The 23,828-nt window shown below is 45.6% G+C and overlaps 2 protein-coding genes across 4 annotated transcripts in view; one reads left to right on the top strand and one right to left on the bottom strand.

Annotated features, from left to right (window-relative positions):
* Positions 1 to 12,853, bottom strand: part of LOC118503954 (bone morphogenetic protein 5-like) — a 34,761-nt gene extending 21,908 nt beyond the window's left edge. Inside the window, exons 1-2 of one of the 3 annotated variants that reach the window (XM_036037839.1) lie at positions 12,516 to 12,853; positions 10,370 to 11,002 (exon numbers count right to left, since the gene is read on the bottom strand). In XM_036037839.1, coding sequence (XP_035893732.1) covers positions 10,370 to 10,840 — 471 coding nt within the window. In that variant the 5' untranslated portion in view covers positions 10,841 to 11,002; positions 12,516 to 12,853. The other 2 variants (XM_036037840.1, XM_036037842.1) reach the window with 2 other exon arrangements.
* An 8,450-nt stretch (positions 12,854 to 21,303) lies between these two features.
* LOC118503956 (lactoylglutathione lyase) lies at positions 21,304 to 23,221 on the top strand. Its single transcript, XM_036037844.1, has 4 exons — positions 21,304 to 21,447; positions 21,521 to 21,641; positions 22,593 to 22,816; positions 22,907 to 23,221. The coding sequence occupies exons 2-4, from the start codon at positions 21,576 to 21,578 to the stop codon at positions 23,148 to 23,150; spliced, it is 534 nt and encodes a 177-aa protein (XP_035893737.1). The 5' UTR covers positions 21,304 to 21,447; positions 21,521 to 21,575; the 3' UTR covers positions 23,151 to 23,221.
* The last annotated feature ends 607 nt before the right edge of the window (positions 23,222 to 23,828 follow it).

Below are 23,828 nucleotides of genomic sequence, written 5' to 3'. Positions count from 1 at the left end.
TATTTATGTCTTTGGGGCGTAGTGTGAAGAATTCGCACATGTGCGCTGAATGGCGAATAGCTGTTAACATCCTGCTGTCAACGGCACAGCAAGAAGCAATGGATCCCGTTCCGTTTCGCTGTTGTTGCATTCGTGCGAGGTCTTCAGCTAGCATAATGCGCATCAGAGGCCGCTGGAGACCGGGGAGAGAATCCAAAATTAACCGAGAGCCACAAAAAAATGGTGACTGCTTGGTGGCACCGCGTGTCTTCCACCACGGTGCACCTTTTATCAGTGTCAACCGATGGCGGGCAGAAATGAAATTAATAAAAACCTGCAAACCTGTTTAGCTAATGGGCGAGTTTTATGGCTCGCAGTCTTCCATATTCATCTGGGGTGCCTACGGTGCCACTCTACCCAGTCTCGTTTGATTGAGTCGATCCAAGCTTGAGGGGAATTTGAATCTCTTGCGCTCAAAGCCGCGTGAAGCCGAGTGCATCTGCACGGACAGACAGACAGGATTATAAAAGCTCTCTGCGCTCTGCAGGTGGCTGTAACCTTGGGATGTAAAATCCAAATAAATGAGAGGTCACTTCTAAGTGTCGTCCAATTATAGCACCTACGCGGGAGGGAAGAATTGGATAGAAAATGTTGGTCCAAACGTCAGATAGCTTTCGTGATGGCCGCATACAGACATGCCCATCGAATTGAATGTTGCAATGGAACGGTGTACACCAGTCGGCGTGTTGTTCCGTCATGTTTAATTAGCTGCCCGACGCACCGAACGTGTACCATAGTGTGCGTGCGTAATAAGTTCGCGTGATCCGGGCAGTAGATAAGCAACGGGCCTTTTGCAAAACGCATTGTTTTACGATTACGGTTCGTGCGTGTACCGAGAGCCGAGATGCGATCGTGAGACTTCCCAGTTCCCCGAGTGACTGCTCGACAACATCCGGTAAGTGTGAGTGCGTGTCGGTGCGTGGAACTTGCTGGTCTGTGAAGCCGAGTGCTCGGGGCTATAAACCCGGTCCCGTTTCTTATCGAGGTGGCTCACGTGACCGATACTGTGTGCCGATGTCGAACGATGACGGAGTGGTTTTGGGGCCGAATGATCAACAAACAATATCGAGGACCTTGTGGATGGCTATTAAGCTTCGTGGATCATAATGAAGACATTTACAAGCGATCGTGTGGCGTTGTTGGCCGAGCGGTGGGAGTTACGTCAAAACTTGCAATCTTCCCGCTGAGATGCTTTTACTTGGAGCTTAAGCCGAGCTAATTCCTTTGATCCTGATTTAACCCGCTCGGGAGCTCGAAAAAGCTTGCCAGGAACTTGCCAACGCCTTATCAGTTCGGTCGCGAGACTCATCGTTGGGCTGTGGAGTGGTCGTCCGATCAGGAGCATTTTATGGCCATTTTGATTCGAGCTACGCTCTGTTGTGCAACGCCAAACGTCCTCAAAGACAATTTACTGGTGAAGATAAAAACTGGTACCCCCCTAAAAACGTGGTATCAGAAACTTGTTTAACTGCTTTTCCCCGCTGGGGTCGGGGTGTTGTTGTTGCGTGGGATTTTTTTTGGCAATCGTGGAATCGGGTATTTTCATCTCGTCTACATTCGGCTCACCAAAGTCGCCAAAAATGTTCGAGCTATCAATTTTGCAAATTTGTGACCGGTAAGCCGTAAGAGTAAAACAAGAACCAACGGCTCGATGCTTCTCATTGACCGATCGCCACGAGTTGGGCGATGTTTATTGATTTGATCGTTGTGGTTTGTGCCATAATCGGTTCGAGGAATTCAACGTTTATTGTTGGTCGGGTCTGAGATTGCACAAAGTGGAAGAGAAGCACCGGAATGTTTATTATAAGCCTGATAGGCCGATAATAGGTATTGGTTGTTAATCAATTTTACACCGTGTCCGGACAGATATAGGGCTCGGACTTGCAAACCCTTAGCAGTGGGGATCATCATCAGTTCAAGTATCGCGGTGTGTAAAGAATGAGGAAGCAAACAAAAAAAAGAGGCCTGGTGGTGGCCTACCTTTATCTATATTAGCGAAGCTCCACACGGGCACGCGGGTCGTACGAGCGAAGAATTTATGGCAGCTCTTAGGCTCATCCACAAGGCTCATACGAGCCAGGTCAGGTCAGATTGCACTAGAAAATTGATCACTTTCTTGCTCAAAGTGGCGGTGATGATGGTGGGCCAGTTGTTAATCGCGTGACACGGAGTAGGACGTTGCGTTGCGTGTTTTCGTTTGTTGCGGCGCTGCCTCAAGTGGGAAATACATAATCATCGACCATTTAGTATGAATACTCTATTAGTAGCTTCTATTGTCGGTGGTGTCGGTGGCGAGTGGGCGAGGATAAAGCAGGGCGTTGCAAAACTTTGATTCTGTTTACGCAGTACAGAATGGAGGGTTGAACTGATTACTGATTTGAGCCGCTAATTTACGGAGATTTTTTTACTCTAGAGGTGATACGAATTTACTAAAAAAATATCTACAGGCAAAAACAGTTAAATTAAAGAATTTTTATAGCCCTCTACAGTGCTATAAAATGCTGTCAGTGCTATAAGTTCCTTGAGTAAATAGTAATCAACCTAATATGGCATCTATTTTAAGTCTCTCGAGAGAAGATCCGCTTTCTAAAGAGTTTATTTATCAATGTGCCTGGATTTTATTTGAAGGCGTAGAACTTCATTCCAATTCAAGTTCTTGTCAATTTGAAACAAGGTTAAGATATTATGCTTCTTATACTTAGTATCACACTACATCTTTGTTTGTGCTATAAAAACAGCATCGTCCCACATCAAAGTCTTCCCGTCAAAACGCTCCTTTTAACCAGCTTTTTATTGTGAACTTTGACTCAAGTGGACGCGGTTTAGTCGACAAACCACTCGAGCAAGCTTCCAAAACGACACTTTAACGCACCCATTAATGTCAAATGCGCCAGCCGGCCGGCTCGCAAGTGTTGCACTTTATGGAGCAAAACCTCCGGCAACCTGTCCCAACATGCGTGGAGCCGACGTTTAACCAGACGTCGATGGCTCTGGCGCTTTCAATCTGCAATCGATGACGACCATGATGATGATGCGCAATGAAAGCGAACGATCGAACGTACGATCAGGTCTGGTGGGTCTCGTCGTTGGGGCGAACAATTTGTCGATATTACGTCGTCCCTGGGCAATGGACGATCGAGCGGGATAATTAAAAACGAAGCAGCGCTAGCTGGGGGTTGATGTGGAGCTGAGGCAGGTTGAACGGATGAACCCCTTTGCGCGATAAATCACTCGCCCGCAAGTGACTGGAGACGGCGACGACGACGACGACGACGACGAATGCGATTTGTAGCACTTGCGGCGACGAATGCGACAACTAACTGCATGTCCGCCAGTGAAGACGCCAGCGCCCGAGGAGCTATCAGCAAGCGGGCGGGCAGGGGAGGTTCAATTATGTAAATTGAGCAAGAGTTCGAATTGTTTCCAGTGGGAAAAAAAGTTCTCGATCGTCTTGCTTGACTTGACGAAACCGGCACGCGTACGCGGTCAGCATAATAAGGATGTAAAATCGAGCTCCACACGCGCACTACTGCAGGGCCGCCGTTTGCCGCCTGTCCAGCTGAATCTGCGGACGGACACTTTCTTTTGTGCTCCGGCAAGAAGTAAAAAACAAATCGCCGGGCCACGGATTAATTACCGGGCAATGTGAATCAGCCCGCAGGAACCTGTTGCGCAACACTGGCCCGGTCGAGGTTTGGACTTTCTGCTTTGATTAGTTTTTTGCGTTTCTCCTTGTCCCTCGCGATGGTCGAAAGGTTAATGTCGGTGAGTTTACCGGAATCTGTTGCAGCAGCAGCAGCAGAGTTGCATCAAATTCAATTTTAATTATGCACGAAAGTGCACACCAGCCTTGCCCCCCCGGGTGGGGCCTCGGCTCTCCTGGGGACAGATTTTGCTAATGGATGCTGCCGCAATTCTGCGGTTTACCCGACCCGGGTGTGGGCAACGGAGGTTTTAATTCTAATTATAATTAAATCAAACATACTTCAAGTTACTACGTGTTAGTAGGTCACACTGGTGCTAGGAATCGGTGCACCAGTGTTTTTTTTCTTCTTTTGGTTTGGTTCGCCTTCTCTATCCTCTCTTGGAGAATTCCCTTTGGAATGATGGATCTGGAGTGACGGTTGGGATGTTGAGCAAGTGGTAGTAACTGGGGACGGGTAATTGAATAATGCTTCCGAGAAGGATGCCCGGATATCGGACGATCGGTGGTAAGGTATTAGCGGTGCAGCAGGACGGCTTGCGGTTATCAAAATCACATCATCAGTATGCAGTTTGAGGTTAGCAAGGTTCGATCGAAGATTGCAGTGCGCACGGCGTTGTCAATGTTTTGTTGGGTGTTTGCGTAAGTTGTATGGGTTGCTCGGGATTATATTTAAAGAATTTCGGGAAAAGTTCCATGCTAATGACATGCTCTTGATTTAAAGCCGGTAAAGACTTTAATGGCCTTCGAAGACTCAAATGCCGAGTTCAGCTATTTCTCCATTTTTATCCAGGAAAATCAATTTTAAGGCTCCTAGCAAGAATTCAAGACAACTCTTCGTTGCTGAATTGAGATTAGTAAAATTGGGATTAAAAGTATTCTTATTCCTTGGCATTAAAACCTCCTACCGTTTCTGGCTTTCTGTGACTTCATTTTACTCGTATCAAGGTAGTCGGTTCTACGGTACGGCGTTGCAGTCAGGTCTGGATGGGATTTTGTCCTGTAGTTTCCACCCAATTGGAATTTCTGCCATAAAAAGCTGTCAGAGCTGTCAGCTCGTTTATTGGATGGTAAACCTCAAGGTATATGGATATAGAAGGTAGAGTTGTTTAGAGCAAATTGACATTTCTCGACCTGACATAACAGTTCCGTGGTGATCGAGGGGAAGGGTATTGAGAAGAGTGATGGCAGCGTCGGAGGAGGCGTCGGCGGTGGTATCGCTTGCGATTTTTTGACGAAAAATGCAACCAAATATCGTCAATCTTCTGTGGAACAACATTTGATATGCGAAGATGACCCATAAATTAGCGATATTGCTCAAGGGATTAAGAATCGAGGCTGTTTGTTCATGTTTGTTGCCCATACCATATGTTTTTGTAAACAAACTCTGACATAACTCGACTAAAATGTCGCCCTGTCAAATCGACAAAAATCCACCTTCTAAATACATACACCTTGGGTAAACCTATCCTTCGTGCTCTTGGCTTTTAAGTCAACGGTTTGACATTGCAAGACGTAATTGCGACGTAGCCGGACAGTCTGTCCTACCAATAGAGGACTCCCACTATTACGCATCTACTGCTTCTATTATTACGTCCTTAATTGAAGCAGCCTGCCAGATGTGAGCAGCCCGTCCCTTGTTTGTTCTCGATAATAAAAATGTCCCAAAACTTTTAACTCCACCCATCCTCATGTCTTCAACAACCTAAATATCGACCAGCCAGTTCCATCAACACTGGATCTCGAAAGCCTACCAACCGGGCCCAGCCATCCTTGAGATGATATATTAACATACTAATCTGGATATAATTCCACCACGTTCGCATCGATTATTGTTTTGCGACTGAGACTGATTTTTGTCCTTTAAGAAAAGTGTGACCAAATTAAACTCCCCCCAAAACCGGCCGCAACAGCATCCAATCAGCCGGTATCTACATATTTATGGAATTATAAATGCAGCACGCAGCGCAGGTGTTTTCTTTTTCTTCGGCAGTCATCTTCATAAATGCTTCCCCTGGTTTGGCGCTTCATATGTGAAGCGGACGAAGGAATTAAATTAATGTGCCAACAAATCAATTTTCCCCGAACAAAAAAACAAAAAATCCGGAACCTCTTCGGAGGAGGTTTATGATGTGTTTTTGTTTTGCTGTTTATTCACCATTTTTTGCTGTCTCTCTCTCTCTCTTTGGCTTGTGGCTTGTACGCCATTTGCATACAGGCAACAAGCCCCACACAGTACAAGGTACGATTTGCAAACAACCGTGTACAACATAATCGGTGTGTGGCTGTAGACTTGAGCCAGTAAAGACGATAAGGCAATTCCACCCGGTCCACCAGGGATACATGTGGTTTGTTTGGAAGTTTTTGCGACACGGATCGATAAAGTTAGCTGCATGCAGCTCATGCACTTCTGCGCTTCCTTGCCTTCGGTGCCATTATGAGCCTGAAACTGAAACGAATCGACTTATCTGAAACTCCGCTGGAAGCTGCTTATCGCTGTTTGACTACCACCGTGCGTAACTACCTCGAGCCAGCAGGACTTGCTCGGCTGGGAGGATAAAGGAAGTCCCCAGTTTGCGTTGTGTGCGTATTGGATTTTATGCTTTCGTGTGCATGGTTTTAATATGCTTCGATATTTTTCGTTCTCTTTTTTTTGTCGTGTTCGGCGAATCCATGGAAGGATAACAAATTTTCCACTGGTAGCCAATTTAAATCTGGCTCAAAAGAAGCATCTTCTACGGATGGTCCTCTCGGTTCGCTCGGTTTCCCCAAAAATAACTCGCTCCAAAGTTGTGCCGGAAAAGAAAGAAGAAGATAAACGGACGACAGCACCATACCAGCTGGCAGGTTTGTTTATGTAAAGGCAAGGGTAGCTCCAAGATCAGCTGGAACTCGAACCCTGGGTAGTATAGCAGCCGTAGGGGCCGGGAGTTTGAGAGTTTGGGTTGAAGGCCGAGGACCGATTACAACATCGCAAATCTAATAAAATCGCTCATTGCGTCTGACATCTCGTGGGACGTCCTTGCCCTCCCCTCCCAAGGATCGCAGAGCACACTCCCAGAACGCTTATTAGCTCGGGCTAGATGTTTGCCTAACTTCGGGCGTTTTGGGTGAGGCGCTCACGCGGACGTGTACATTCATGGATGAAATTAGAATATTGAATCTCCGAGTCTTCAAGTTTTTGGGATGTGTTGGGACCGGTAAGAAAAAAAAAAACGGGCAAATGGAAGGAAAAACTCGGCAAAGTTTTGTAACCGCCGCGCCGGTTTGCGGAAAATCCCGGCCCCATGCTCTAGAAGATGCTCATCCACCGCTGGTGTCTCGTGCCGAGTCGTCGAAAATTGCTCAGAATTATGCTCACGTCCACGTTTCCCGTTCGGGTGTTCCCCGCACCGGTGTTGCACGAGCCGCGGTGCACGGGGAGGCAGTTTCGCGATGAGCCTCATTTAAAATTAATCGCACCGGAGTTCTATTTTCGTGCGGTGTCATGCACAAGCGGATCGCGTGAATTCCCGTCCAGGCCAGCCTCCGGGGCGTATGCCAATCGATTCACGGGGTCTTTCCACACCTCTCGCAGCAGAAAGGGTGTCTCGATTTGTTCGGTGTATGTGTGTTAAAGGTTTGCTCTAATGATGGAAGCGAAATTAAATTCAATCCAATCATGATTGCGATCGCCATTCACTCCATTCCGGGGCGGCTCCAAGCGGCCGCTAGACGGATCAATTTTGGAGCATAATGAACCATTATCTAAACAAATCATTATCGACTTTTTTTCTCGCCAGTGGCTGGTGGCGTTCGGTGGACGGTAGAATGGGCGAGTGTGACCAGCTGTGGGCTCCTTGTTTTTCCCCCATTTCTTTTCGTAAACATCTCTATCACGGGAAACTATTAGCTGGAGGTACGGATGTATTGAACTATTACAGGGGTTGTCAGTTAATTTTTGGAAAAAAATTGTTGTAAGTTATTTTTTAAATATTAATGAAAATTTGGAACTATGACAAATACTCATAAAATTTAACTGATTGTAAAAATTGTCATGTTTTGCATAAGACTTGATACTTTGGCTGATAGCTTATGCTTACCAGAGCTGACAGCGTTTCAGATCTAAAATGTTGTTATATAATTTTTTGTTTGGAAATTTTTATTTGAAATAATATTTGAGAAAAATTTCGGCCAGTTTTTCAATTATTTTTATTTAAAAATCCAATTCAACATTTTTATAGAAGTTCATGTTTGAATTTTTTCCTTTCGATTATTGGCTAATTTCTTTTGTTCATGTTGAGCTAATAGAAATGTCGTCAAATTTAGCTGCCGACGTACACAGTGAAGAAAAGAAATAGGTGGTTTTGACATTTTTGTGGTTCTATCGGTGAAGGAATATTAAGGTTCATGTGAAATATTAAGGATTACGTATTTATGGTTGATGAAAATTAACAAATTCAAGCTAAAAAGAAATAATTTTTAACAGTCAGTTGACGAAAGTCTCGTCTCACTTCGGAGCTTTTTCACATGAAAGCGTGAATTGTCTATTTTCTCAAAACCAATTTGCGAGAAAAGTTTTTGTTCTGTAGGAATGCCCTAAAAGAAAATTTTTGAATTCCGTTGACCAACTAAGATATCGATTAAGGATCTTTTAGCCTAACATAATATTTAAAAAGCAAGGTTTTCAATAATCAATTAATGCTATTGCTACTTTAATGTTTTTTTCTGCAGTTAGAAGGTTAATAGATTTCATGATAATCAATTTCCAATCGAAATAAAACCTCCCCCCAGGCAGTTTGACTAGTTATTGATTAGGGGGAAACAAACCACAACCGAGCTGACAACCACTGCACTGGCACCACTGCTGCTGCTGCTGCTGCTGCTCCACAGTTCCTTAACCGCAACCTAGGCGGGGGTGGGGTCTGTGGGCGGCTGGGCAATGCAACCTCCGTTCCCGGAAAGCATTGTAATCGAGTTTTCGAGATTTTCGGTAGGTTTTGCCATTTGACCTGATTTGGCTCGGTTTGTTTGACCCACGCCGGCCCGGGGCTGCCGGCGGGTGCACCAAACCATGCACTCGAATGAAAAATGGAAAATGAAATTCTCGGTTGGAAATGGTGCATCTCACCGTCTTTTCCCATTTGCCAGAATTTTCTCGACCGAGCTGCACCAGCTGTGTGCCGCTGGAAACGTAAACGAACGCCACAAGCAAGCCCGGTGTACGGTTTATGCGGTTCTTCTGGAATCGGAAGAAAATTCCGCTCTACATCCATTTTCGCATCAGGATTCGAATTCTGGGCGGGCATGTAAGGGCACGAGGCTCGCATTTTTGTTGGAAACCGAAAATTTGGCTGGTGGAAGAATTTTCCCACACACACACACAGAGATGCAACCCAACGCGACCCGGGTCTGCGGATTGCGCTGGGTTTGCGAGCCCGGGATAGGGTGGAAAAGTTTTATTACAAGCAAAACCATCCCTGTGCCAACGGGCACAGAGTGTCGGGAATGCGAACTGCGGCGAAAGTGTTTCCGTGGCCCGGAGTGCAAGAAATGGGTTCGAGGTTCTTGTGTACTGCTTCAAGTTCAAGAGCAGCAGCACACTGCGTGCACACGGGTTGGCACAAGTGTTGAGGATTGATTTTTGCATTTTTCGCCTGACCTTCGGGCGGTTTTGCTTTCCCAATTGTATGTTACACCAAGGAAGGAGGGATGGAAACGGGGAAAGTGGCAGGGATCTGCCGGCAGGCATACAAGGACCGGAAATGAAGCAACAGAAAAGATTGTCCTTGCCTTTTGAGGGATGGCCGAGTTCTAGATTTATGTACTTGCACACACTCATTCCCCCGGACGCTTCCATTCCACGTTTGCCCGCCGGGATGCTTGCTCTGCGTTTAGTGTCGAGTGTTGTCTGCTCAACTGGTGCACTTAGAGACACACACTCACGGACGCACACGGCCAAGCACGGCGATTATTGGCACATTAGTGGTGGTGGCGTTGCTCTGACGAGTGATGCTGATTATTAGCCTGGTGACGAGCAGGATGACGATGATTGACAACCTGACGGCTATCCGCTTCTTCCCGCACCGGTTCGGCGTAGATAGACTGTGGACAACCCGACCACCGGGGTAACGTGAGCTTCGGTGGATTTCACTTTCACCGTGCCGGGTGACAGAGCTGGAAGAGCTTTTAAACACGTTAATTGAAAATGTTTATAGCTCATCAAGCAACACCGCTGCTCGTAAGCGGAGCAGAAGACTAGTAGACCGGGAGTGTCGTACTATCTCCTGTTTTATGTAGTTTCAGGTGTTTAAGAGCAGGTTCGAATCGATTTTTTGTCCAAGAGTAACACATTTTAAATACATCATAAAGGTGGAGTGCTGAGGTGGGCAAAACGTTCCCGAACTCCACGCTTGAGTCCAACCTCAGCGCCACGTTACCTAATCTTGATTTGTCGCTGAAGACTGCTCCCATCCCAGGGCACCTATTTTCGTGCAACCGAAATATCACACGGTCATGATCGTTCCCAACCGTTTTCCAACGTTCCGAGATATTCACGACACCGGATACGATTAATTAGGCAAACCGCTCGTGTTGCAGAAAACTGCACTCGCAGTCACACTCGCACCGAACCCCCATTACACTTACCAGTCGAACGTCGGGCAGCGCACTGAGTCCGAGTCCTTCCAGCACGATCTCCTGCAGCTTGGTGCGGTTGCGGATGGCCCCACCGGAAGTCGGCTCCGCCTCCACTCGGCCCATAATACTGTCGGTGTTATCGGCACCCGCCGTATGGCCGATGGTAGCGGCGGATGCCCGAAATGCAGCCCGGCACACTGTCTGACTATCACAGATAACTAGGAACAACAGGAACGACAGGAATTTGGACACCCTTAGCACACACCGCCTCCGGACATTCGGACGCTGATGATGATGATGATGGTGTGGATAACTGTACGTGTGCTTTTGCTTTGCCGGTGTGTGTAGTGTCCGCTTGAAGCCGACGGCAAGCAGTGTGTCATCGGAAGACCCACACCCGTCCGGGCTCATACCGCATCCGGGTTCCGGGTGGTGGTGACTGGTGGCTAATAGCCTAGAATTGCTACTGACACGCATCATCGTGACACTGTTACGAGACTGTGCATTGCTTTTCTTTGCCGACCGGAGGAGCTGCTGAGCTGCCTACCTGTATAGGTCACACGCGTGTACACTCACTTACTAAACACTGACACTGGTCGGACACACTGTTGCCACTTTGGAACAGAAATAAAAGGTCTAATGCTGCGGAAAATTATAAACAGAAAATAGGAACTTGAGTCATACAGAGAGCACTAGCTACTATCTTCGAGATACAAGCTAGAATGGCGGTTGGTAGTAGTGGTGATGTTGCTGACCATACGATCGGATTCGATAAATGTCGCCCAGCTTTAAGACCTCCCCCCCACCCCCCACTCCCCCCTACGCGTTTTCACCCGATTCTTGAGCGATCGAGTTCACATTCACATGGGCGCAACACGGGGCAGAACATAGAACTAGATGTTTAGGCGTCTAACCTCACAACACACCATTCCAATGCATTGGTTGCTGTGCGGGCGGGCGTTGTGTCACACCAGACGCACGGGCCCAAATGCGGTCAAAGTGAGTGCAAACCACCCCCCCCCCCCCCTCCACCAATCAATCTCCCCTCACCCTCGGGTTACCAGCTATAAAGTGTGTGGTGAGAGTCTTACGCGACGGTTGGTACACTGATTACAATTATACTTTCAAATGGCTGGCGTTTTCGCCCGGTACGATCGTCTGCCAGGTCTGCCACCCGTTTTTTTTTTATTCCCTCCAACCCCTCCAAGGAGGGAGGACACACACACGCACACGCACGCGAGGAGGTAGGAGAGAGGAGCGTGGGAATTGTGTTATGCAAATTGTTTGTTGCTTCAACACCAACTCGGCAGCGGCGCTGTCGGTTCCATCAATAATCCCTGCCGGCGCTATTGGTGGTGCCTTCGTCCGGGAAGATGTAGCGCCCTTGCGTGCCTCGGTTGGTGTGATGTTTTTGGACACCGCTTGGGGCAAACGAAACCACCAATTTGCTCCTAATTTTCACTTGGTTCAGCTCAGGCGAGACGCTTGGCATGGAGACGTCACGAAGGATGAGGTTTTTTGGCGCACACGAAATGCCGTCACATTGTTTAAGGGCCAAGATAAGGATCTTGATAGGCGTCTCTGGACGAGTCAGTTTTCAATAAGCGACCTCTTTTGAGCGGCACCCATGAGGAACTGAGGAGGATCCAGGCTTAAAATGCGCCAATGCTGTCTGTCTCGTATTCCGGGATGTTGTCTTGGCTGTCCCGTGGAACTAAAGTTGACTCGCCCCCACTGCACTCCGATACAGCTTCGGATGCATCGCTCATCACTGTCCTTCAAACTCTTTCTCTTCACTGCACACCAACAATCGCCGGGTGGTGCATAATGCATCAAGTTTCACGATCTGTATCGAACGCATGCAACATACCACCACTTGCCCCCCCCCAGAAAACAAAAACAAAACACCTCACTCATACACACACACACTCGCGGGGGGGTCACATCGCTTTCAGCCGCCCCTTCAGAACTAAGAACACACACACACACACACACGGTTTCACCGGTTCGCGGCAAGATGCTGCGGAAAACTTTTTGCAACGAGCCTGTTAACGAAACACTCTGCTTTTGATTCCCCCTTGCTTTTTTTTGGGGCGGAAGTGATTCACATTCCAGATTCCACTTGCTTTTGGAGGGGTGTTTAGCAGACATTTACCTTACTTAGCACCTTCGACAAAATTTCACCACACGCACGTGTTTGTTAGATTTTCCCGTGTCGTTACGACCTTTTCGCCGAGTCGTTTGTCTCACTCTCTTTATGTGTATGTGTGCTGTTAATTATATCCTATGCACTTGATGACACGGCTAGCAGCAAAACAAACAAAAAAAATTGCTTGCATTTTCTTGTTTTCGCGGGGATCTCGTAGAATAAGCGCGCGCGATCGCGACTGATAGAAACTGCGCGGAGCACTGCGGCGAACGAACCGCACCGTCGGAATTGTCGTTTCGTACTTCGAAGCCGTGTCGCCGAGGGCTCGTGAAACACGAATGAAAAAATCTGGCTCAGCCAAACACGAACGAGCCCTTGGCGCGATTGCGATTGCAGGGGCGCTCGGGGTGGATTTAATGGCTATGCTGGGATTTTTTATATTTATTTTTAAGTCTTGTGTTTTTCTGATGGTGTGTTGCTGAACTTGATATAAAACATATCTTTTCTTTAATATTAACACAAAAATATAATAAAAAATTTACATTACATTATACACCAGTTTGGGATGGAATTTTAGGATCGTCTGTAAACTGTTATAACAATCCTCTAAATTATTTTTGTAGAACTTTTTCGGTTACTGTTTTTTTTGTAACATATTTTCATGACAATCACTGGAACGGATGATAAAATATTTTACTTTAATTTATGTCTCGTCTACTTATACCATACAATCAAAGCAGCAATTACTTACTTCTTTTACTATTTATTTACCCATAGCATTTTCTTGGCTTAACGTCCTTCAATGTCATGCCGGTCATGTAGTGGTTTGTTAGATTAATTTATACCAAGCAGCTCGAAAGACAGTCCTCACTGCCGATTTGATACCTGGCCTTTAGCCATCGGACCACCCCATAAAGTTACGCATAGCTGTAAAGATAATCTAACAATTAGGATTATTGTTTGATCAAGACGGTTTTTTACACTAACCTTTGACTGTATTGTATGTATTTTATTGCTTCAGACTTGCAAGAATTTAGTTTTTGGAAATATTAGGCTAAATGTGAAACCTGATCATAACACTTTTGGATAAATTGTCGGTTAGATTGACAAAGTCTTATAGTTTTTCGCATTATAAATATTTGCTGAAAACCTAATGGTAATTCTTTTGGTACAGGGAACAGTTCAATCAGTTTCTTTGAGCAGTTCAACTTTTACTGAAAGGCCTACTAAAGCAATACGGTCAAGCCGTCGTAGATAAGTAACAAAAAAGGCCTTCCAATATAAAATTTTTCAGTGATTTTTTTATAAAAAGATAATGGTTTTTAAATCGTTATGTATTTGCTAAAGTTTCAAGAACCACAGTTGCAACATCGAGCGACAACCCCTGTATTTGAGCATAAAACGAACCATGAAAGCCGAAGATGAAACGAAGCTGTCTCGGGTACAATTTACAGTGCCTGACAAAAGTTTGCTCACACTTTTCATTGAGTTTGATCGCAGTTCGTACTGATTTTCTTCTGGAAAATTTCACATTTCACATACGAATGCACTTTAATTCCAATTCATATCATTTTAAATTAAATTGAGACAGCTTAAGTACTAAAAATTCCAGTTAGTTAAGACAGTTATTAGAACGATTTGCTAAAACATAACAAAACATCTATGAAAATGGCACGTCGATTATAATATAATAACTGAATGGTTCAAATTTCATTAGGAACATGTTAACACCATGCCTTACAACACCCTCCGTGACGCACGATGAGTCAAAGAATTTTCTTCTCCCGCTCTCCCTCCCACATGATGAGTAAAAGCAGCAACTTGATATTTGTTTGCTAATTAACTGCTTTAACTACAATTAATATTCGCATCAATTCTGTCACATCTCGTTGTTTGGCTGAGTGCTGGTAGATTGATTCCTGCGGAATCATACAACTTTCCCACCAACACCGCTCCGTAAGCTTCTTTCAGGATTGCTTATTCTTGCAATTGGAAACATCAAACAGGCGATTTACATTAATCATACATCTGTACCGGCGGCCGTTCCCGTCAACACCGGCGCAAAGTTGTGTCAAGGAATTGGAAGAAGAAATCGAGGATAAAGGTGAACATTTGAGGTCACTCTATTTGGGGGTGGAGATGGGTACAAGGTGCGCAAGAAGGCAAGACTTTGACTTTGACTTCTGTTATACTTTAATTGCTCCCTAAACAAGAACCACGGACGTCGTGGGGTTGGTATCGGGGCCCGCTTAGTCATCTCACTTCTTGCCGTGTGAGACTGTTGATGGGGAAGATTGTTGCGTGTTCGTTAATTAATTCCCTTACCTTTTGGGGGCGCACGCCACCATCTCGGTTCCGAAAAATGCCACCGACCGAATGGGTATCGAGTCACTTCCGAGTGAAAGTGAGACGAATTCGTTTAGCACTCAGCATAGCGGTTCGGAGACGTCATTCGGCTTTTCCCGTGAGTTGATTGCGGGAAGGCAGCAAGAACAGCTTCAAAGAAAGTTAGTTAAAATTTACATTCGAATTTCGAATAACTTTAAAGTGAGCACGCGAGTGCCCCTGGGGTGCTTCCATCCCGACCGTATTCCTCGAATAACCCCAAATAAAAAACATTCTCCCGACCAATCAATTGCTGTGGCACATATTAACGAAGACGCTTTTGACGGCGTAAAATTGAATTTTCCGGACCGTGCATCAATCATCGTGAGGCAACACGTGGGAACCTAAACTTCACCCGTAAGGGGAGATTGTCAGTCGTTGGGCGTTAACTTGGTGCTGGATAAGTTTACTCTCCCTTGGCGCTATCAAATTTACGAGCAATCTGCTTATCAGGTGCACACCAGCAGCCGCCCTTGCACCTGTCTCGAATCGTCGCACGGATGCATAATCAAGCGCCTTATCTAGACGTGTCGGAGGACCACCGACTCCACGTGCATTGGAGTAGTTTTGAACCCAAAAAAAAAAATGCATCACGATGGGTTTGGACAGCTCACATTGCACAATCATCTCTCTTTTCCCTATTGCGTGAGCTACTGCTATAAGTTAGTCGCCCAATGTTATCAAGCTGTCTACGGGTATTTTGTGAACCTAATTAACCCGCCGGTATTACGCTCAATTCACCAGTCGGCAAACGGAAATACCGCAGCTCGAATCGCGCCATACAGTGGGCGCCCTGCTAAATTAGTTTTATCAATCCAAAACCCCCCCCCAAACCAGATACCGATCACTAGTGTCACCTGATAACGGATACATAATCATGCGCCGATTCGAAAGGGTTTTACTTTATACTCAGCGCCAAAAAAAAAACGCGTATGACAAATCAATTGCTACCCTTTTTTTGCTGTCCACCCCACCTGTGTGTCGGTATCTGGTCTATGGGGGGAAACCCAAACTCATCGCCGCCTTCCGTCTTCCAGCTATCCGACCGATAAAAGGGAAGAGCCCAAGACAGGCAAACGCAACATTGGTCAACATTTGCGACAACTATCCGCAGTGGGTGGGTGGGTGGTTTTTCCGTTCATGTCCAACACGGTGAGAAAGCAATGGTGTGATCATTGTCCAAAAATTGCGCCATATTTTCATTACAGGCGAAAACAAAAATACATCTTTCGATGTATGCGTGTCGCTACTATTCGCACCTGTAAACAGTTTACAAAAGAATCTCCCCGACGTTTACGGGGGTGGTTTGCAAGGGAAGGGGGGGGGGGAAGAAGAAGGGGATGAGGGGTGGACGAATTCTTTTCTGCACATTCCAATCGCACGCTATCGGATGGACGGACGGTTCCGTTTCGGAAACGGATGACTCAATGTGTATGTTCCGTTTCGGAAGTAGATCGGTGCCGCGGATGGATGGGGTGCCGTGCCCGAACGGTCGGAAGTAAATGATACTTCCGGCATAGATTTATCGCAGCAAGGCACTGTTGGTTGATAGAGATCTGCTCTGAAGATTTGAGAGATAGTGGGCATTCTATATTGCATCGAGCAGGGCGGAAATGAATCACTTCGAAAAATGTTTGTAATTAAGCTAGACGACCACTTTGCTCGATAAATGGATTGCTTAAATCAGGTACTTTCGAAGCTTATAACTTTATTGAGAAATTGTTAACAAGGGTTGTGAAATGTGCCTTTAAGTAAATTAGAATTGAAACTCTATTAAGACAATCCATCTCCATGATCATTACCAAATATTTGATTTTTTTTTTCAATGTTTCTTTGGAGAGATTCTATGGGAAGGTAACCTAAGAGGCTCTTAATTCTAAGATTCTAAGAGAAGACCTTAACCAGAAGACCTATTCCAACAATTTTGTAGAGGAATTTCAGTACCTGGAGAATCAGCCGATAGCAAAGATATTAATTTTAGGAAGCATTCACTGGAGTTTGACTGAATTTTAGTTAACTCCCTATAATAATATCTCCTCACTTTCTTGACCCTGTATCCTCAAGAGTTCTGGCTTCTTTGACTTGACTTAACCCGTAGCTGGATAATCAGTCCTTCGAACGAGCGAACGATTCTGCCATATGGCAGCCCGGTGTTTGAGGACCGCGTCGTCCAGGCCACCTGAGTTATCTTTACTCGTCGTCATTCTCGATCACATGGGGTGAATGCAAAGTGATGCCTTTTTAATTATTCTTAATAGACAAATTATAATAGACAAAGTAAGCCATGATCAACAGGCAGATAAAAGTTGTAACTGCCAATTTAAATAGTTTATTGCATACTTTCGGGGGTACAAATCATACTCTGTTTTGTCCGCGTTTTTGAAATGCTAATAATTGCAGGATCAAATTCAGTATTTTTTTTCAAAATAAATCAACCAACATTTATTCACCTAAATTGAAAAAAAAAATGCATACAGAATTGTTGGACAACCCTGCCCTGAAAGTGTTAAACCCATCCCGACGTATGTTTGCTTAAAACTGTCGTGAATCGAATGCGATCGTATTCGACACCTTCATCCGGTGAGGACAAATTGGCACCGAAAATTGCCCTGAAAGGAGGAAAAGGTTACCTTACCCACACACACACATTCACTTAAAGAGACAATTATTTCAACGGTAGTTTGGGGTTTGTTTCTTTCTTCTGTGATTCCCTTTCTTGCTCTCGGGCGGCACTTTAGGGCCCCTTAATTTGCGCGCCTCCGAACTCCGGAACGCAATAATTTGCAGATCACAAGCTGTTAGAAAGCAGCATCCTCCTTGTTAGCAGTGATGCATTTAAATAAATTTCTTCTCTCTCTCTCTCACACACTCTCTTTTTGTGTGCTCTTATTATTTGCACCACACTCTGCTTCGTAGCATCGTTTGGCAGCTTGCGACAGCCGGCATCGGGTCGTCCCTCAGCCTCCGAGAATACGATCTGATCGAGGCAATTATGAACTGGCTCGATCGATCGATCGATCCTAACCAGGCCTTCTTCCAGTTTTTGGAGGGTTTAACTTCGGGATCAAATAACGGATGCACTTCATGGGTAAGATGGGACCAGATTAGAGTTGGAAGATAACAGATCTCAGCGTCTGCGATGTTCGCTCACGGGACTTACAACAGTTATCCGAATTCGGAATCGACATCCTCAACAAAACCGTGACCATGAGGAGCTGAGGACACCCAGGCATCATTAGGTCTGCGCTCGGTGGTCAACTGTGTGGTCAAAACGGTAGCAGGACCATATTGAAAGCTGATACCTATGGTTGCAATTATATTGGTCCCTACTTCCAGGATTACCACCAGAACGAAAAACAAGCCCATAGATAGCGGGAATTAGAGCTTGTTTGTGTGTCGAATCGTCGGGATAAAAACAGACCAGTATTTTCACGACTTTCCCAAAATTTAAGCCCCCCAAAAAAAAAAAAAACATATGTCGGACGTTAGGATAGGTACACGTTTTAATGACCCGTACAGCAATGAAGGTGCAATTTCTCGTAAAGTCCCTAATTCTACCACTAGTATCAGCCCATCATCGCCCAGCGCTGTCTAATTGAAATCGCTGCGAGGTTCCCCTGCGAGGTCTGATCATCAACCTGGTGGAATGGCTGCTCCTATCTGCCCATAAATCACTGAGCCCTAGTGCTGCTGCCGCTTGATCTACCTTCGGGCTGTGTTCCGAGTGTGTGTTCTCCAATTTTCGTCCCATTTTTTTTGTGCTCCACTTTTCAACTCATCGTTGATCCCGCGATGGCCCCAAAAAAAAAACGCAGGAATGATACGTGCAACGATAGATGGCCCTACACCACCCTACCGTCCACCCAAAAAAAAAGGGGTGGAGGAGAAAGATGTGCATGGCCATCCTACGAAGGGCCACCAGGTAAAAATTGGTGCCCACTAGCAGCGGTGCATTACATTGGCTCTAACAAAAAAAAAAAGCGATAGTTAAAATGAACCAAACATGGCGGAACATTGGGGAGGTTTTGGAGTGTTTGGATGCTTCCCTTGATGGGAATCCGGCCAGCTGGGCTTAAGGGCTCTGGGAGCTTGAAAGGGCGAGAGAAAGAGAGAGAGAGAGAGAAAAAAAAACACGCACATACAAACGAGGGTAATGTCTGGCTGATAAGCGGCCGAACGGACGATGGACGACCTGGAACACAGGAGAGATGACGCTCGGGCAATGGGAGAGAAATGAAAAATGTCGGTTTTTCACTCTGCGACGTCTTTTTTTTGTTGAGACTCATACGAGACTTCGTTACAGCGTCCCGGGAACGGTGATTACTGTGTAGAGCTGGTAGAGCGACCACCTCCGTCTGAATTGATTCCCTACTGACCTACATTCGGACCTACAACGGTCGACGCACACCGAGGAGGCAGCTGTGTCACCTGTCCACGAGGAATCCCATTGCCTGCAGTGCATGGACGTACATGGAAATCTTAAGCGCTGCTTGTCGTACTTTGAAATGGATCCCTGCTTTTTTTAACCCCTCTCGCAGTCCGTGGAACATTAGCCCTATGGGCAGAGAGGATTAAACCGGAAGCGAGGACGCGTAGCGTAGTGTAATTAATTGCGCGGATGACCCCCCGACCGACGGGGATGCATATGTGTGCGCCTGTTATTATCTCGTTCATTACGTTTTGCTTTATTTGCTTACGATTAGCAGCTGTCTTAGTTGGTTGATTAGTTACTATCATCGTGACGTGGTCCGTCATATCGGTGCCATCTTTTCCAGTGACGCCATTTTGTAATCAACTACGCACTGGATTAAGTGTGGTTGTTGGTGACGTGCGAAAAAAACCAGAAAGGACAGTTGGTTAATTCGCCCACCTTCCCGGGAAATCTTTTTGCGCAGTATGCACCCATGACGCGAAAATCCCTCCAACGAAACGTCATTGAGTAGGACGGGGATCGATCGCATCATGCTCAGCGCCATGATCGATATGTCGATAGGCCCGTTAAGGAAGGTTCATTTTTCCTCGTTTTTCCTTACTTCCTCTTCCCGTCTGTTTACAGCTTGCGGTGCATTGTTTTGTCTCGACGTTTGATTAATGGCACAAGCAATTTCGGGGACTGTGTTTTGGGTAAGGTTCATCAACAACGAGCCCTTTAAGCACCCTATGGGTAAAGTCACGACTCTGGTCGGAACAATAGACGTCCATCTATCCGAAAGGGATTTTTCACATACCACACACACACGAGATTCTGTGAGCCCTTTTTCTCAACCGCTTCCGGCCCCGGATGTTTGAATGGCGGTCACTTTTTCCTGCTACGGTTGGTGGACGTGTATGCTGTAATAATTCCAACCGAACTCGATCACGTGTGCGATCGTTTATAGGCATTTTCTGTCAGATCGATAGATTTGGTTATTTTTTTCTCTCTTCACGTCTCTCGTCCCCCATCAGGCGATCAGGCTTCTTCTGGTAGGGTGATAAATTGATTTCTAAATCAGTGGTGTCAATTGTACGCAATTTGGAAGGTGCGAACGTGCCAAATGCGGGCCTCACTATCGGGTATTTTGCAAAGTTTGTGTGTAAAGATGGGCATTGGATGGTAATCAGCGTGTGGCAGACTGTCCTGTGAAGTACGCGCATAATCATCATCCGGGTTGAATGAAAAATGAGCGAAACAGTTTTGTTGACGCAGATAACAACCAAACAGTTGGTATTCTGTGGTGGGTTAATAGATTTTTGAATGGAATTATTAAAGGATCTAAATACATGAAGGGTCTATCAAATCCGTTTCCAGGTCTCTCATTTTTAAATGATAAATAGGTTATTTTTCGAAATATTATGATGAAAATCTGTCTTAATACTTATCGTAATATCTATAGACTATGGAAATGTGCTATCTACTGGATAAGCATGTGCAACCTGTAAACAGCGTTTAATCAGCCTAAAAACTTGTTCAATCGTTTATGCAATAAAATAAAAATTTCGGCCCAATTTAATGAATTCTGGTGAAAGTATCAACAGTAAGACATTTTTCTTCCTTATAGCCTCCAGAATATCAAGGTCTGGCCAGGCGAGGCGTCCTACAAATGTCGTGAATTTATTATAAGAATGGAGTTGCAATTTCTTTTCCTGTTTTTAAACTCTCTTTTTAAATGTCTTGTGTTAAACTAATCCTGTCAATTTGAACATTTTAATGGTTTCCAACAACTCGTTTATAACGAATCAAAATGATTTTTTTATTAAATTCATCGTTTAAATCCTTAATTTTTTTAAATAGGCGAAAGAAGCAACGGCGCTATTTCCAATTCGCTACTCAAGCTGCACCGTCATGTGGCGCCATCTGTTGTCGAGTAGCTTAGTTTGCTGAATAGCAGGGAACTTTCTCAAAAATACGCGCAAGCCTACCTCGACTATATAAACCTTGGTCGTTCGTCAGCTGTCAGCAGGCTGGTTGCTATCTGTTTTTACACCGCCTAGCAAACACGGCTCGGAACAGTTGGAGCAAATAGGCGAAGGAGAAGACGGCCACCAATTAATTAGGCACTAAAGTAATTAAAAGGTACCAAAACGATCTGCTTTCTCTTCCATCAAGCGTTACGATTGTATCCTAACTCATCCATTTCAATCCGCAGGTTGATCATTCCCGTGCCTTTCTGATCGTACGATCGTACACAACCGGCGTCAACCATGAGCGAAGGGCTGACCGATAAGGAAGCGAAGGAGCTGCTGAAGCTACCCGATGCCGAAACGAAGGTAAGAAATCGGTTGATAAATAGTGCACAAATGATAGCTTTCCTCTCGAAAATGAACCACACGTTGGTTTAGTTAAGTGGCTGAGCATCATTGTTGCTGTCGATTCGATTTCCGTGTGTTGTTTACGCGATGTTTCGGCGTCGGCACTCGATAACAACACGGCTTCCTCGTATTGTATAATGCGGGTTGCACACTATTTTTATCACGCCACGGTGCAATGTTTTCCCAAAGCCCACGTCATCTTGATGTGGTGCTTCTTAAATGGTTTTTATTTCGTGGGAAAAAAAAGTTTAACAAACCTTTACTGTCCATGTCCGGGGACCGATCATCATCATGAAGCATTATCTTATCGCTTATGGCTATAAACATTGAGCACACTCATTGGTATCAAAATGAATTCTTCTTTTACTGGTGATTGGGCAGAGACGTAAGCCTTGAAAGTAGAATAACTTTGGATGGCGATGAAAGTAAATTCTATTACAAATAATGGAAGAGATTTAATTTTGGTTGAGTCGCACGATCAAGAAGCATTCTATACAAAAATAGAACCACTTCTTCCTGGGTTGCCCTAAGGGCAGTTAGCTGCCACAATAGCTATGGCTATCGTGAGCAGCAATATTGCTATAGACTTGAGCTCTTTCTGAGTTTTAGCGATCAAATGCTGTTCTATCTCCGATCATAGAATGTTTGGAAGATTTACTCAAAAAAATCTATTGACTATTGAGAGAAGCTGGACGGACGCACCTTATTTTAGAAAGATTACTTTAAAGACTTGGTCAGCTTTTGACTAGCAATGTCGTTCTGCCGTCCGGGATCTTCCCGGTATGGACCAGGGATCTCCAAACGTTTTGATGAAACAGTAGAAGACTTCTCTAGCAATACGGTCAAACCGGTCTACTCCATCCATTAACAACACTTTCTTGAAAATTCTCCCCCTGCCGGCCATTTTAGAACTTCCTGTTCCAACAAACGATGTACCGCATCAAGGACCCGCGGGCATCGCTCCCATTCTACAACGAGGTGCTGGGTATGAATTTGCTCTGCAAGCTCGACTTCCCGGAGGCAAAGTTTTCGCTCTACTTCATGGGCTACGAGGACATCGGGAGCCAACCGTCGGACCGGAAGGAATGCATACAGTGGGCCATGAGTCGGAAGGCAACACTGGAGCTAACCCAGTAAGTAGATAGGCGTGGAGGAAGATCATTAAAAGCGCGTTACTTAAAGAAATGTTTTTTTTTTTTTTTTGTTTTCGCTTCCCCCTTTAGCAACTGGGGCACGGAGAATGATGCCAACTTTACGTACCACAACGGTAACAGTGATCCGCGCGGGTACGGCCACATCGGCATCATGGTGCCGGACGTAAAGAAGGCGTGCGAGCGGTTCGATCGGTTGGGCGTGGAGTACGTGAAGCGTCCAGATGAGGGCCGCATGAAGGGGTTGGCCTTCATCAAGGATCCGGACGGTTATTGGATCGAGATCTTCAGTGCCTCGACGGTTCAAACGCACTAACGCGCGGGAAAAGGGAATTTTTTTTATACACAGTATCGGAACAAAAACGGGCAAATGAATTATGAATAATTTGAATCCATGAATGTATCGAGGGTTTGTTTCTGTTTTTCCGTGCCCTTCTATCACAATCCGTTCGTTGTTTGCGAATGCTTCCTTAAAAGTTAAAATTAACCCAATCTTCTTCTTTACCCTCCCAGATGCGGCAACACGGTACGAGCTCGAGACGGCTTGTCGCGTCGTTTGCCTCAACTCTAATTAGCCACAGCTTGATGCTGCGTGCCGCATCAGTTCATACACCTTTCCGTGTTGGAAATATTCTGCTGAATGAAAACAAGACCCTCTTGCTGGTGCATTGCGCTGCCTGTTAATGGTACTCCCGGGGCCGCGCAAATCGGCTGTGTGGTGAATGAAGCCGCGCGAGTTCAGAATGGGATTTGCCACGATGCCCCGTGACAAACGAGGCACAACTGTCGCGGTGAGAGTTAGCATAGTGCGTTGTTACGCACTTGCTGGAAAATTTCGCCCGTTGCGGCTCCGGATTCTAAAAAAAGGAAAATCCATCCATTTAGCTCTTGCTCGCTTCTGCAGCTGCCGTGCTGCGTTTTGTGTGGAGCGCGAAATAGTTTTGCCCACGAAAAAAAAACCCATTTGAAGAGACACTTAGAACAGCCGCCGCTT

The sequence above is a fragment of the Anopheles stephensi genome, chromosome 2, assembly GCF_013141755.1.
Source record: "Anopheles stephensi strain Indian chromosome 2, UCI_ANSTEP_V1.0, whole genome shotgun sequence".
NCBI classification, from domain to species: domain Eukaryota; kingdom Metazoa; phylum Arthropoda; class Insecta; order Diptera; family Culicidae; genus Anopheles; species Anopheles stephensi.
The sequence above is the reverse complement of the archived record's forward strand: the minus strand, read 5'-3'. Positions and strand labels throughout refer to the sequence as shown.